The following is a 16493-nucleotide window of genomic DNA, read 5'->3' as shown; positions in this document are numbered from 1 at the left end:
CGCAATTTGCGGTACCGTACTTAGCGCCTTCCCCAGTCCCATTGAGCCCTATGGGGCAAAAATGGGAATGGGGAAGGGCCAATGTTCAATGGGGAATTACCGCCCCGCCAACCTTGGAATGGGCTGGTAATTCCCCATTGAACATTGGTGGACTCGTTACAACACCGGCAGCAAGCATGGTGCTAATAGCGCCATGGTTTAGCGCCAGTATCGTAATGAGGGCCATAATGACTTATGTGTGTATAATACTTCATGGACACGGCTATCCCTGCCAGATATCCCGTGGAATATTATTGGCAAAGTGATATAAAGCAGATACTGGGAACAATAGCTAGTTCCAAAAAAGTTAGACGGGACCATAGTTTATTTTGGTCAAAAAGCTAGTAGTGTGTATACAACTTCAAGTATATAGAAAGTGAAGTTGTACATCAACAACAGCTGTGTACAGAGTAATACATACAACAATTAGTCTCCATAGCAAAAATGCAGCATAGAAGTTTCCATAGATAGTTTTTTTTATATATCACAATGGTTTAAGTGTTATCGCAGTGTTGCATCAAAAAATATAGGAAATCCACAAAGTGTAACACATACAGACTGGGCCTCATTACAACAGTGGCAGCAAGGCAACAACGGCGCTGGTAGTGCTACCGGCGCCGTTGTTGCCATGCCGCCACATTACGTGTTCTGCTCGCGGGTGCCGCTCTGCACTCTCGAGCAGAACAGGATGGAGCATCGGTACCGTTATGAATGGTACCGCTGCTACCATCCTTCCCATTCCCATTGAGCCCTATGGGGGCTCAAATGGGAATGGGGATGTGGGGTAGCCATGCCCTTATTAAGGGTGTGGCTACCTCCAAACTCGGAATGAGGCCCAATGGGCCTCAGCACGGCTACCGCCGGAGTCGTTTTTTTACCGGCACCCGGCAATGTGGATGTACCGGGGCATTCCAGCCCCGGCGGACCCGGTACATCTCCATTGCCGGGTGCCAGGAATAATTACTCCCCATTCCCATTTGAGCCCCATAGGGCTCAATGGGAATGGGGAGGTTGGATGTGTATGTGGCCCACGCAGAACACCAAATATATGGGGAGTGGCGGCGTCCTGCGTGTAGCTCATGCGTTACATGATTGCCTCTGACACGGGGCGAGCATGCACTCCACAACGTGAAATCTTGCGGCACGGCCGACTACCATTAACTTGGCTTATAGCACCTATTATTTCAGCGCTAGAAGGGAGAGTAATCACGCATGAAGCGCTATAAAAACTACTCAAATTATAATTCGCAATGGGGAACCTTGGGTGGATGGCAAGTGATCAGGGCCCTACATAATGAGGTAAGTAAGGCTGCTGACGTAATCAGATATGCTCTTGGTGCTGGTACTCGCGGTAAAGGGCAAGAGTGTGCCACCGCCTGTGGCGTCATGCTGGGTGACGTGTCATTCTCGGTGCCGGCCGCGAGCCGGGGTGGGAGACCATATTATTAGGAGCGAGGAAGGCAGCAGGAGTTCCCGCTGTATGAATAGTTCCAGCCTGGGAATGCCGCTCGGGGATTGGCTGGAACGCGGCCACGTGTGAGCAGCCGCCAGGTCGTGCCCACGAGACAGCCGGGCAGCTGCTCTGGTCTCCTTGCCTCGTCTCACATGCCCGCGAGGCCAGTGCAGGAGCGGCTGCCATTGGTCGGCGTCTGGGCGGAGTCTGGCCCCAGCACACCGCAGCTTAGCCTATCAGGGCCCGTCGCGCAGCCTAATCGCGTGCTCCTTGGCAAACAGGGTGGCAAAGAACAGCACCTGCTGCAGCTCGAGAGCCAGGAGAACTGCGTACCCCCAAATCCACGAACCAGCACCCGCGTACCCCACCCCAAGTTCCCTTCCTTGTCCTCCTCGCATGATAACTCTCAATGCGCCACTCGTCTCTCTGCAATGTTTTACCGTGTAGCTAATAGTTTGCGCCTTGCAGTTTTACTTTGTCCATTATAAAAACAGGAATACAATAACTAAATCCACTGCAAAATGTAAGAACTCAACCTCAACGCAAGACTGATTGTGTTGTGGTCTGTTGTAAGTGTGTCCCCATGGCTGCTAGCCAAGACGGCGTCAGGGCCTTTCACATTTTTCAGTTAACCCCCAGCTATGTTTCGTGGTTTTCATTATAATGTATGCACCCCACAGGTGCCTCAGATTGTGTTCCGCTCTAAGCAAGGGAGGCCCCCAAACATCATTTTGAAATGAGCCCCCAGACATCTTCAGCCGGGCCTGGATGCTAGTAATGCTTTGCTACATGCTGGAGGTGTGTGTGTGTCAGCATAGTCTCTGTTTATGATTACATTTAGGTGTGACACAGGGTTGTGCATTTTGATTCTATCCACAGTAGTGGCATTGTGTGTGCGGTGTATGCAGTAGTGTGCTCAGAGTCTGTTATTGTAGAGTCGTGAATGCATAGTGTGTGTGCCCCTGTAGCGTGTGTCTGTGGTTTCCCGTGTGATGTGCCCTGGTTTTGGCTGACTTTATGTATGTTGTGTAGGCATTCGCAGTTGCTGCTGTGTGTCATGGTGTGTTGAATATAATCATAATTTGTGTGACATGGGAACATGTGCCTGGCCTGTCGATATGGTATCTGCGCTGTGCTTTCTGTGGGTCCTTTTGTTCCTAGAGAGGTTGTAATGCATTCTTACTGGGTCTGCATTTTCCGCATTGTGTATTTAATGATTTGGGGGTTACATAGTGTGCGTGTCCAGTATCTGAATGGCGGACGTGGCCCGTGTATGTCAATAGAATGGCTGTTTTCGCTGTTTATGTATGCACTTTTAGTGCTGCCCGTAGCGTGGTATGTGAGTGTGTGTGGCATATGTGCGGTGTGCCACGTGGACATATTTCCCTCTGCTGGATGCATTGTGTAGGATTGTGTTGCAGATGTGTGCCAAGTGGCTGGGTTTGTGCCACGTGTGTGTGTGTGTGGGGGGGCTTACTCTTCTAGCATACATGTATGTCACTGTGGACGAGTAAGCATGTGTGGCCCTCCGGGTCACCGGCATCTGTTTATTGTGTGCGTCTACATGCATTCCGTGCCTTTTCTGCTCGCCAGCTCTTGGTGGGGTTATTTCATGCAATGCAAGGCTATGTCATGCCAGGACAAGAACGTAGGAACTGCCATTGTACTCAGCTGGCATGGCATCCCCTTTCCAGCTGCCCACTGAAACCACACACACATTCAGGCGCACTGCCACTCCGCCTTGCACGCACCCTCCAAGCACGAGAATCCGGCCTGGCCTGCTGCACACACTGAACCCACAGCGTTGCCATGCTGACATGTAAGCGGAGTCTGCTTTGCTCTGCCTGGTAGCTGTGCTTCTCTGTTTGCAGTTTAAGCCTGCTGCCCATTGCCAAAGTAGGCGGATGCCAAGTGTTTGCCATTCAGCATGTGTTACTCAGTGCTCCTTGTTGTACTATGATACTCTTCTGGCACACACAGGCCTCCTTCAGTGCCACGAAGGCGTAACGGCGGCAGATAAGCGCTCTCGAAATGACACGAGATTACATAACCTTGTTTGCTGGCTGCGTGCCGATAAGGTGCATTTATCTAGGGGCTGTTTAATACCCCTGGAGCACACATGGGCTTCCCTGAAGCGGTTGTGTCGCTTTGAAGGGCCTGAATATGTTGTCACGTGGCTGTGCATGCCCCCGGTGTCAGGGCCTGTTGTGTATTTGCACGTCCCCCGTGTGCACATTGGTAACCTTTTTTTTACATCGTGCATAGTATGCTGTCGTTTCCCGCGTTCATTTGGTGTGTGCGCCCTTCGTGTCGGTCCCTCTTGTGCATGTGTACATCAGTTTAGTGTACAGCGTTTGTTCTTGGAGTCTTTTGTTGTGTGTAGTATGGCTGCCTCTCGATTGGTGGTGGTGGGCTTCATTGCTGATGTGTGTGTGTGCCCCTTAGTACAGTGTGACCAGTGACCACTGTCTTTCACGTGTATAGTTTTTTTCCCTGTATGTATATATATGTATGTATTGGATTTGTAAAGCGCACTACAGCCCAGAGGCATCGAGGCGCTGTTAACCCTACTTATAATGAAAACGTGTGTTTGTGTTGTGTGTTGTCTTAATGACTGGACCCTGCTGTAACGTTTGTGAGTCTGTCAACTGATGGCTGAGTATGTTAATGCACCTGTTGCAAAAATGAGTCACAACCTGAAAACACTGTCTCCCAAACTTCGGAACGGATTAGTTGAGCGGTGGTGTATAATGTTAAAATGAGTTATTCACAGCGCCATGAAGCTGCAATACGCCCATAGCATGAGCTATCGAAAAGGCGATGATAATGCGAGCTCTGTCTGGAGTGTTCTCCCTCCCGGACAGAGGAAGAGTGCTAGGGGGTCTGAAGTCTCCCCCACCCCGCCTTGCCACCCTTAGACCTAACAGGGCTGGCACTCTGCGTGGGCACCGGGCAGGCCAGGCAGGCTCCCTGTCACAGAGCCAGCCCCCCCCCCCCCTCCACGCGTGAGTGAGAGTGTGTGTGCGCGAGAGAGAGAGGGACGGGGCGGCGCGTGTGAGCAGAGAGCGGCCAATGGCAGCCCTCGGGCTCCCAGACACGCGGAGCTCCCCCCCACGCCCTGCTCTGCAGCATTGGCCAACACGTGAGGCTCATGTGACCGAGGCGGCGGCTGGGTCACTGGGCTCCAGACGTGCCTGCAGTCACAGGGCAGGACACGTAGAGCCGGAGCCCGCACCCTGCCTGCTGCACACCCCTCCCAGCGCCGCCCCCTGCCATTTAACCAAAAGCGGATCCCTCTGCCAGACTCTGCATTCACGGGCAGGAGTGGGGATCAGACAGGAGCTGCCAGCCACGGCAAGTGCACACTGGGCACACGGGATCAAGAGCGGGCACACGAGCAGGATTACACACTTGGGAGTTACAGACTCGGGAACGGGCACGCTGACTCCCACCAGGACCTCCGTGCCACCCTCCTGGCATACCACCACCAGGGCAGCCGGAGACCAGCCGCTTGCCACCAGCCCCGTCTTGCCTTCTTGTTGGACATCTCACGGGGCTCCAACTCACGCACCCCCTGGAATTCTGCCATTGTCGCGGGCACGGGACACTCTGCACCCATCTCTTGGTTGGCCGTGCCAACCCACCAGAGGAAGCAGCTTGGACGCCAAGTCCAGCCGGAAAGTTTCGGGTGCAATGGAAAGGATGGCCGTAGCACAACCCTCGCCAGCCTGCCTGGCCAAGCTGGCAAACCCCCAGTCGCTGGAGAAGAGCAGCCCGATGCCAGGGTAGGTGCCCAGTCTTGGGATATCCCGGGGGAAGCCTTCATGCGCATAGTGGAGAATGCCATAGTGGTACCCCTAATCCTTCCCCACGAGCCCCCTATCAGAATGTAAATACTAGTAGGGGCAACATGCTAATGTTGCACCGCGGGTGCTAATCTCATATATTGCTTATATTTTTTCAGGATGGATTTTTCGCACATGTACCAGCTCTATAAGCCCAGGAGAGGGCTGAAAAAGAACGAAGACTGCAAGGTAATGAAGAGTTGACTTTTGGCGCAACTGGCGATGCGCCGCGCAGTGTGCGCTGTGCGCAGTGTATGCCCCGCTTCTTGCCATTCGAAACTTTAGGGGCGCTGGTGTTTATCATCCGACTGGCAAGTGATTGCAAACTGGAATGTAATACGTGTGCCTAACATGTATAGGTTTATATAAGCCAAACATTTGGATTTTCTTTTTTTAAAAAGTGGGCAGCAGCTGCCACGAACATGTGGCGCTATCGCTATATTTAAAATAGAGAAACTGCTAAATGCACACATTGGTAACAGAGTGTGGGGCCCCGTTCATAAGTAACATGTGAAAAGTGCCCACCCCCCCCCCCCCCAACCTAAAGCCACCGAGCGAGCGGCACACTTGTCTTGGCCCCCTGGATAACACCATTGAGCTGCCCGTTTGAGCAGTGCGCATAGCCGTGGTCCCTGGTGCTGGCATGTGGGGGCGGGGGAGGATTCTCAAATGTCCTGCCACACCTGTGCCCCCACTGCAGACACCCGTGTCTAGTGCCCTTCAGCCGCCCCCACTCCCGAACCAGTGGCTAGCGATAGACTCGTGAATAGCCGTGCCCAGTCGTTGAACATTAACTCTTGTGAGTCCAGTGCCAGGCTGGCGGGCATTGAGGTCACGCCAGGATATTGGGCACCTACTTTGTATGTTCTTGATTAGTACCCTCACTTGCATATCTGCACTCAGAGCCATCCATGCTTTCCTTGTAAGTTGAGGCTATCGTTCGTGATTATTATCACTGTATCATCATCGTCTTCATGCCCCCCCGCCCCAGCCCTGCAGCGCAAACTCTAGGCTGGGTAGACCCGAGCCAACATGTGAGCACCCTCATTCTAAAGTCGTGTTATTCGACCGCCTCTCGCAGTCGCACGAGGCAGGGCAAGTTCTGTGTTGGCCAGCGAAAAGGGGCAGGAAAAAGCGCACAGCACGAGTCCCTCGCGGCCCTGCGGGCACAGCTGCGGCGAAACGCTTTGCCAGTGTGCGAGCTGTGTGCATGGCAGTGCGCATAGCGCGGGCATGGCTATACCCCTTGGGTGCAGCGGCGGAACAGTGCCATCTCGGCTGGTTGTGTTGCCGCCAATTCTAGCGGCATGCGACGACGTCAGACGTGCCAACCCACTCTCTAACTAGTCGAGAGAGAGAGAGAGTGTGGTGTGTGTGCGTGCGTGCGTGCGTGTATATATACATATATATATCTGGTGTACAGCTTTGGGTCCGTGTTGCTTTAGTGTAGTGACATATGCACACGCCTCTGTGCTGGCCCTACTCCGGGAAGCCCCCGTGGCACTGTACGCGGTGCTCACCGGTCAGACACCGGTGGGCATGGCGTCTCTGCCAGCCTGTCTGGCCTGTCCTTGATGCTGCGGCTGTGTCTGTCTGGCAGTGCTGCACGGTGCACCAGTCCTCTCACACTGACACGTGCATAGCGTCTCCGGGTGAGGGTTCGTGCGTGGGTTTTAGCTGTGTGCCATGATATGACCCCAGCTTCGGGGCATGGCACGCCAGGGTAACATTACGCACTGCAGGCAGACGGCCCTTGCAGTCCAGCCGGTGTCCAGCTCCTCCCCCAACTTCCTGGCTAGCTGCGTGAAGGGGTGTTCCTGGCTCATTTTCGTAATTGTGACGGTGTGGAGAGGCTTTATTTGGGTGAGGGGGTACCTGGAGAGGGGGGGTTCCTGATATGATAACAGACAGGTGCACAAGTGTGATGGTGTACAGGGAGAGAGGAGATTCCAGGTGTGATGGCGTCAGCGACAGGGAGGTTCCTGTGTCTCATAGCCAGGTGTGATGGTGTACATGGAGAGAGGAGATTCCTGTGTCTCATAGCCAGGTGCGATGGTGTACAGGGAGAGAGGAGATTCCTGTGTCTCATATACAGATGTGAAGGTGTGCAGGTAGAAGGGTGACACCTGTGTTTCGGTGTACCCGGAAAGGAGAGAGTCTAGGTTATTGTATCCGGGTGTGATGGTGTACAGCGAGAGGGGGGGTTCCTGTGTCTCGTACCCAGGTGTGAAGGTGTACAGGTAGATGGGAGACACCTGTGTTTCGGTGTAACCTGGAGAGGAGAGACTCTAGGTTGTTTTATCCGGGTGTGATGGTGTACAGCGAGAGGGGAGGTTCCTGTGTCTCGTACCCAGGTGTGAAGGTGTACAGGTAGATGGGAGACACCTGTGTTTCGGAGTAACCCGGAGAGGAAAGAGTCTAGGTTATTTTATCCGGGTGGCATGATGTACAGGGGGGCGTTCCTGTGTTTTATATCCAGGTGTGCCTTTGCAAGGGGCAACAGGATATACCCGGGTGTTACTACCAGGAGTGGTTGCGCACAGGGAGGGCGGGCTTTGACGCCCTGGTCTGTAAATGAGGGCTCCGCTGCAGCCAGGGTACTAACGGCGAGGGGCTTCCCGTATGGCATTGGCTGTGAAGGCCCCCGCACCTGTGTCCCATTTAAAACCGATAGAAAAGAGAGGGGTTCTTGGGGTGACAGATGGGGGACGCATTAGTTGCTAGCCTGGCACCCCGGGAGGGCGCATGTTTCACCTGGCGGGCGGGGTTGACAGGGTCTTGAGTTCTCCTCTGTGTGCGGCGCCGACCTTGGCACACGCTTGCTAAGTGCCCTCTTCTTTGCCCCCGCAGGACTCCTACAAGCTGCCGCACCGGCTGATCGAGAAGAAGCGGCGCGACCGCATCAACGAGTGCATCGCCCAGCTCAAGGACCTGCTCCCGGAACACCTGAAGCTCACGGTAAGCCCTGGCGCCCTCTCCCACCCAACCACAGCCGCCTGCCTGGCAGTGCTGTCCCGCCGCCACACCCCTCCAGGCACAGGGGACACAGCGGGGCATCAGACCCAGTGTTCCAATGACTCGCAGGGCCCGTGTTGGGCCCCTGTAGGAACATGGCGTTGCGGGGTATAAACCCCAATAACTTAGCTTAACTGGGTGCCTCCATGATGTGGTGCAGTAGATCATTTCTCACTTGGGGCAAGGGACCGTAAAGGCTTGTCTGGCCTGTCTCCATCTGTGAACCAAACTGTGTGATCTTTGGCTGGCTCGTTTGGGGCCCCGCGCCTCATACCAGGGAGCGCTTAGAAACTGCCCATACACTCGGGGAATCCTCTGTTTGTTAATGAGTCAGGCGGCGAGCGACACTCGCTGTCGAACCGCGACTGTGCAACGTTGTGTTGGGTCACAGCGACACCTGGCGCACCTTTTGAGAAGCGCAGTTTCCGGGAAAAGAAATACTTCAGAGGAGAGAGGTGGGGCAGAGTCGAGGGAGCGGGTCTGAACTTTAAAAACGAAAGTAAAACGAACTGCCCAAGTTTATGAAATGGTATTCATAGAGACAGCGGCAGAGAATTGTTATTCCCTAATTCGGGACACGTATTTACCCCAGAATGCAGTCCCGGTATTTGTTTTAGCGTTTAGAAGATTGCGGTTGGCTTCTATTTATTATCTAGTGGCTTATGATATTTTTCAAATTTAATTTCACAACTTTCCCTAAAAAGGAACAACGCAGTCTGTCTACGAGCACATCGTGTTGTGAGCTATTGACATTTAAACTATGGGCCCAGTGTATACACGACCACGGCCCCCACAGCTTCCACCCCTCCCCCCTCCGGTATCCCACTCGTGCACACAAGCTGAGTGTCCATATCCCCGCTTAGGAGGGGTCTGTAACCTTTGCCTGTCCAGATATTTTGGACTACAATTCCCATTAGCCATAGCTAGCATAATCAATAGTGAGGGGGCATGGGACAAGTAGTCTAAGACACGTCGCGGCCTGCCACGTACATGGCTGGTGAGGGGGAGGGGAATTCATAATGTGCCTTACGCGCTGTGTTCTGCATGCTGATATGGTTGTTGCCGTGGGAGCCTGCGCGAGGCGGTTTTGTAATGCCAGTTTGCTTTTTAGACCCTAGGTCACCTGGAGAAAGCGGTCGTCCTGGAGCTTACCTTAAAGCACGTGAAAGCCCTGACCAACCTGATCGAGCAACAACAACAAAAGATCCTAAGCCTACAGAGCAACGGAGCACAAGCTGGTGAGTCCCTACCAGGAAGCGTCTCCCGGCGGGATTGGGGGGTGGACTGTGAGGGACTACTGCTGGTACACCGACCTTACCCTGCTAGCCAAAGGGTGCTGATGCTTGCGCTGGGGAGGTGGTGGCAGGGAGCTGGTGAGTTCTTACATGACGGAATACGCCTCGGAAGTGGGGTATGGGCGGGCTGGTACACTGCATCCTGCTAGCCAGAGGGTGGCGCTGGGAGATGGGAGGGGCCTCCAAGGTCAACATTGGTACATAATGTCCTGCTACACTAAGGGCGGTACTTAGTGGAATTGGGGGGATATCTTTGCCACACTGTCGCGCCTCTCCCTGAGGACGCTGCTTGGGGAGCTGGAGCCAGGAGGGCACAGCACGTCCTGATGATGAGGAAAGGAGTGTAGGGTTGTGAGTGGCCCTCATTAGTACACTGTGTTCTGGTATGTTGCAGATGGTCATGGGGAGGGGGGTTGCGAGGGCCCAACAGTGGTGCAGAACGCCATGCTACAAGGTTTGGCAAATACGCATTGAAGCAGTTGATGCACAACCCTAAGAAAGGGCCGTGGTGGCAAAGGAAGGCCTAACATGCATCGAGATTGTATGCTCGCCCGTCCAAGTGAAACCATAGTCATTCTTCGTTGAGAAGTGCTTTACCCGGGGTAGTGGCTCAGTGTTTGGAGCAAATGCAACCTTTTTCAGGATTGGTTTTGTGGATCTGTCTCCTTTGTGCCGATTCGTGCTTTTCCCTAAAGTAGATTTTTATTTTTCTCCTCAGTGGACTTACCACCCCCAGATGCCGACTCCATGCAGGATATCTTCCGCTCGGGCTTCCAGGTGTGTGCCAAGGAGGTGCTGCAGTACCTGGCGGAGCAGGACAGCGAGGGCAACGACTTGGAGCCATCCCAGCTGGTCAGCCACCTCCAGCGGGTGGCTGCAGACTCTCTCCATGGCGGTGCGGCCCGGCCGGCCCCCGAGAGCAGTTCACTAGCCCCCGAGCAGAAGGAAAAAGCCAGCTCTTTGGTCCGAGCCACTGAGGGACATGGGAAGAACTGTGTGCCCGTCATCCAGAGGACCTTTGCCCACCTGAGCGGAGAGCAGAGCGGCAGCGACACAGACACAGATAGCGGCTACGGGGGAGAGCTAGAGAAACATGAGACCTCCCCGACCCAGCAGTATTACCAGAAAGAGTCTCCTTTGGCCTACCATTTGCAAGAACGGGTCAGCCACATCAAGAAAGAAAGCGAGGACATTCCAGCCAAGCGCCCCAGGAGGGACACCTCTGATGAAGAGGGCTCTCCATTCTGCGCAAGCGACATGAGCTCCTCGCATAGCTTCCTGGGACCTCACCCCCACCAGCACCCTCTGTGCCTTCCCTTTTACCTGCTCCCTCCCTCTTCCACAGCCTATCTGCCCATGCTGGACAAATGTTGGTACCCAGGATCCATGCCTGTGCTCTACCCAGGGCTGTCTGCCTCTGCTGCCGCCCTTTCCGGGTTGTTGGGCACAGATAAGGGCTCTTCTCTGCTGATGCCCCCAAGACTGCCATCGCCAGGGTCTGCCTTATCACCATTAGACTCCTCTGCGTTGATGCAAGCTTTGAAGCAGATCCCGCCTCTGAACCTGGAGTCTAAAGACTAAACCCCGGCCCGAGACTGTCCGATTTACGTGCTCAGAATGTGACCGTTCCAGGTTTCTGGAAGAGCGGAAAGGGTCAGTGCCCGGTTACTCCGCCTCTCAGCCCCACGGAGAGGAGTTGGCATGAGGATGAAGGACTTATTCCAGGGTTACCATGGCGGGTTGCTTCAGATGTGCTGTCTCTGTACCCCAGAATCGGTGCTATAAGTTAGCTGCGGATGTCTGGGCCAAGCTGTGGGCTGGGAAGGAGTTTGAGTGGAGCATTCCAACATGGCGAATGTAAGGCTCGGGTTGTGAGTAGAGCACAACCCTTTGCAAGGTGTTGTCTGAGACACAAGAGCGTTAGATGCCCTAGGCAACTTTACACTGGTTATGAGAATGCCAGGGGCAGACGTGCGTGAGGACACACGCATTGCTGCTGAAGTGACAGATGGCATGCACGGTAGAGGTCACTGGCGAACCCTGGTCTGGCAAGGCCATGCAATGGCCCAGACACTGCACGTTGCTCTGTTGAATGGAGTAGAGAGTGAAACTCTTAGTGTTTACTGCTGCTATAATAAGCAGGTGATGCAGAACATAGGAACTGGCAGCTCCCCTTCCCCTATCCCAACACCCATCACCCCCGAGCCCCATTCCAGATCTTGGGGAGTTAGAAGTCCGGTCCTGAGTCACCTCTTTCCTGATACATTCAGGGTCTTAACTTTCCTAGAGTGAGCCTTCCAACAAAAAAACAAGAGGACAGCTCCCACTTATCCAAGCAAGCAGAAATAGAAAGTGTCCTGTGATCTTCTGTATGGCACACAGAGATCCACACCCCCAAAGTCCCTTCTAGAATTCTCCTTGCTGAGCATGCTGGGTATGGCGGTGTGCATGCTCAAGTAGAACTCCCTCACAGTTGACATGGGGTGTTTGTAGAGGGTACCCTCCTCCTACTGTATGCCTTCGCTCACGGACACACAGAGTCCTTGCTATCTAAGGATGCTGAAATTCTGCTGGCGACTGGTTCGCCAAAGTCCAAAAGGGAGGGGGGCTCATGTTATAAATGTTCGAAAAAGTTCTGGTGGGTGAACTTGGGTTTGCACTTAGACCTCCAACATTGTGCTGGGCAGGATGAGGGCCTGCCTTTCCACTGGGGGTTCCCTCCTTAGCACCCGCACGACGACACCACGCTGGGAGGGATAATGTTAGCCATCAAGCTCGCGGTGGCCTCCCAGTGCATGGGTAGACCGGGCCGACTGAGTTATCCCTCGTAACTTGGTGTTGGCTGGTGACCAAAGGCTATTATTTTGAAAAAGAGGATTTAAAGCGACAGGACAACTTCACCTACATCTATTTTTCTAAATTTCATTTGCACTAAAGAGGAGATAATCAGCGTATTGCTCACTCCATAAACCCACACCATTATTACATATGCAAACACTAATTTTCCTGCTTGTGTAATGGTGAAAACCTTCCTGGCACCAGCCTCAGAATTCCAAAGTATCCATCCATCCATCCATCCATCCATCCATCATGAAACCGAAAAAACACAAATGAGCGGCCACATGAAAACGTCCAACCAGGAGATGTTTAAAATGTGGCAGTTTTGTGAGGAACAAAAGACGCACACCTTTCAATCCTGAAACGTGCGTACAGTTCAATGGCTATATAGGCTTTGGAAACATTTTCTAAGACATGGGTTCCAAAACACCATAAAAGAGCAACGGGCAGGTCTCCAGAATGAGTCCACGTCCTTGGGAGGACTGTCGCTTTAAATCATCAGGAAAAATAAAGTCCCGCCCACCTGTATCTGCACAACTTGGAGGCAAGAAACCTATTTAGCACAGGTGGTCCTGTTCCGTTCACGGCTCTCGCCCGTGCTACGGAAAACATATCATTTTGTGGCGAGATGTTTACTGCACTGCAGGAGGTGAAAGTATGGAGAAATTGCCTTTTTTTCTGTCTCACCTATCCTTTGTGAAATATTGTCCAAAGAATGTGGGGTTGTGGGCTGGCTCTCCCTTTCCCACAATGCACTGAGCTTCCTGGATGGAAGAGTGGGTGTAGTTCATGCAGGGGTTGCCTTTGTGTGTGAACCTGCAGTGATCTTTAAAGATATATTTATGTATTCGAACAATCCCAGTTTTTGGTCAAAAAATACCCGTGACTCGTAAGCGGTTCAAAGCTGCCGTGTCTGCGGGCCGCTCTATTTTTTTGTTGCAAGAGTGGGCTAAATTCTCTGGGGAAGGGTACAGCGTTTATATTTTTGAATACTGTAAATATTTTTATCTGTGAGTCAATGTTAAATAGTCATTTTCAAATATTGAATAAAATGATCTTTTTCCTGTGGAAGTGAATTGTCTCCGCCTCTTCTTGTGTGTGATACACATCGCTTAGTTGTGTTTTTGTGGCTCATTTGCAGAACTATATGAACCTTTCTCATAACTACGATGAGGTATTTTGCCACAGTGCAGCAAGAACAGTTATCACCGTCTGGTCAAAATATCTAACCAAATTTCGAATGTGAACGACAGGCTCACAATGTATGCCCCCACATTATAAATCCAACGCTACCATTTCATCAGTCTTCAAATCCATGCCGATGTGGCAACTACCATGTCTGCTTTCCAGTATTCCCAATTTGACACAGTCTTTTCCCTACCTATATTCCAATCCCCTCATCTAAAATCCAACCTGCCGCCACCGGCATTGTAATCGCTGAATCGTCATTCCAAACAGCCATAGAAGAAAAGACGTACACGACTTTGGCCGTGGAATGCCATCTATATCCCGGTGCACCCAACTGGAACCTAAAGTCACACATCAACGCCCGCCAAATGCCTGCATCAATATTCCAGCCCTCTGTTGTCATTTGAATTCTGCCATCATTGCTTGATAGCCACATTGGATTTCCACCAATCATGCTTGGAGTTCCAGCTGTCCCATCATAAGTCTTTTCAATTTCTCCATTTGTGACTTGGTGCCCCTGTGGAATTCCAGCCTCTTCATTATCAGTCTGAAGCCCCATTTAATATTTAATGCTGTTGCCGAGATTGAAACTGTACATCGGTCGGTCAATACCCATCACGATAGTCTAATCTAGCAAGAAGTTCCAACTTCCAATCAGTTATTGCTCAATGGTCCATTTCAGAGTGTCAACTTGCTCTTCATTCGCTGTCAAATGCTCCATTAATATTCCAATCCACAATCAATATTTCCTCACTGATTATTGAATTCTTAATATGTCCATCTATGTTCTAATTTTTCATCCTTCATCATCAGTGATGCAATGCACTTTAGATATATCAATCCCCATTACATATTCCAACTTCTCGTTACCCACTCGTCGACCAATTCTATCAGTATTCCAATCCAACATCAACATTCTAACTCAAATTAAATGGTTGTCCAGTTTCCTCATTAATATTTCAATGAACACCAGAATACAAAGTCCCCCATCATTGGTTGTGCAACGGCCCTGGTTGATATTCTAATACGCCCCTGGTTGATATTCTAATACCCGAATGGAATTCCAACTCAACTATTGTTGGTTGCCCAAAACCAAGCCAATATCAGAAGGCACTGACATTATAAATCTTTCCGTTATCATCTGGCCAGTGCCTCTTCTTTCCAATAAACCAGGGGTGAATTCTAATACCCCAATGGAATTCCAACTCAACTATTGTTGGTTGCCCGAAGCCAAGCCAACATCAGAATGCACTGACAATTGAACTCCTACCATTATCAGTTGACCAGTTCCAATTCTTTCCAATACACCAGGGGCGAGCAACCTTTGGCTACCCAGGTGTTTTGGCCTAAAACTCCCACCAGCCCTTGCAAGCACAGTCAAATGTGAGGGATCATGTGTGGACCTTGTCCAAAACATCTGGTGAGCTGCAGGTTGCAAACCTCTGTAATGCACCATCACCATTAAATTATTGTCCAATATTCTAGTCAACCATCCAAATTCCAATGCCCCAATTATTGGTTGGCTATTGCCCTCATCAATGTTCCACTTAACCAGTGGAATTTCAGTCCCTCTAAATCATTATCTGTTCAGTGCAAATTCGAATCCGGCACTGGCATTGTCGATATTCTATAATCCAGTCTCCAGCCCCGAAGCCTACACTCCAACCCCCAAGTCAACCATAAAAAGAAGACTTCCAGTTTTCAAGATGTTTTTTAATTCAAAATGTTTTATTTAGTGTTATGTAACAGCCACATAAGTGATTTCTTATACAAATGACATGCTGTAAAATACTATAGCTTCAAAACAGTCCAAATGCAGTAGCATAACTTTACAACCTCAATAATTCATCATTGTTGTGTGTTTAAAAGGATTAACATTCAGTACTTGTCACCAGTAAACAATAGGATACAATAATTCACAATTGTTAAAAGGGAAACTGTGACTTTTAAAATGCGAATGCTTGCCCCTAATAAACATTCAGTACAGTAACATAGCATGGCAAACCACTTTCGTTGATTCAAAATGTTTTACGAAGAGTGAACTCTACCTATTCATGGAGTGATAGATCAAGGCGTACAGCGAGCGTGGATCATGGAAATTGATAAACGCGTAGAGGTGGACGGCATCTTGCTGGATTTCAGTACAGTGTTCATCACTGTTCTTGAGGCTATTCTCTAAGTACTAGAAGATTGGAACGAGTCAAGTCAGCTCGCTTGGGAAACGAGTAAATGATGTCTAGAGATCCGGGGAAAAGGATTTGGGTGAAGTACACAAACCCACAATTATAAATGTTCATATTGATACCTTTGATTGATTGATTAATTGATTGTTTATTTATATAGCGCATATACACAATGTGTTTCAAAGCGTTTCAAGGAGGGAGGGAACATAGGAAAAATACAGTTACATTCAATAAAAGTCCTTGAAACAATACAGAATGTGAAAAATAACAATCGTAATAGGCCTGACAACATTTCAGATAGTGCAAGTACATAGAACAAATAAGGCAAAGAGGGAAAGTAAAAGAAGGAGAACAAAACAAGCAGTAACATTACTCTGCCTGACGACAATTGATGTAGTGCAAGAGGTAAACAAGAGGAGGGGTGGGAGGGGGCACGGGGGGATAAGAGAGGGGAGAAAGGGAATAACAAGACACGCTACTGTGCAAATTTGTCAGCGACAAATTAATAGAGCAGGGGAGGGGGGAGGAAGGAGAAGACAAGGAGGGGAGGAGGGGAGACAGACAAGCTGCTATCAAAAGTCACGGGAACAAATGATAAGAGTAAGTGCTAAGTGGGGGGGAGTAAGAGAGGCGCAAG

At 51.0% G+C, this 16493-nt stretch overlaps 1 protein-coding gene across 1 annotated transcript; it reads left to right on the top strand.

Moving 5' to 3' along the window:
* Positions 1-4643: 4643 nt before the first annotated feature.
* On the top strand, positions 4644-13556 carry BHLHE40 (basic helix-loop-helix family member e40). Its single transcript, XM_069643498.1, has 5 exons — positions 4644-5277; positions 5457-5526; positions 8188-8295; positions 9464-9590; positions 10366-13556. Exons 1-5 carry the CDS (start codon positions 5186-5188, stop codon positions 11226-11228), a joined length of 1260 nt encoding a protein of 419 aa, XP_069499599.1. The 5' UTR covers positions 4644-5185; the 3' UTR covers positions 11229-13556.
* The last annotated feature ends 2937 nt before the right edge of the window (positions 13557-16493 follow it).

This window comes from Ambystoma mexicanum, chromosome 2p (genome assembly GCF_040938575.1).
Source record: "Ambystoma mexicanum isolate Mex_15411 chromosome 2p, UKY_AmexF1_1, whole genome shotgun sequence".
NCBI classification, from domain to species: domain Eukaryota; kingdom Metazoa; phylum Chordata; class Amphibia; order Caudata; family Ambystomatidae; genus Ambystoma; species Ambystoma mexicanum.
This window is presented reverse-complemented; position numbering and strand designations above follow the sequence as displayed.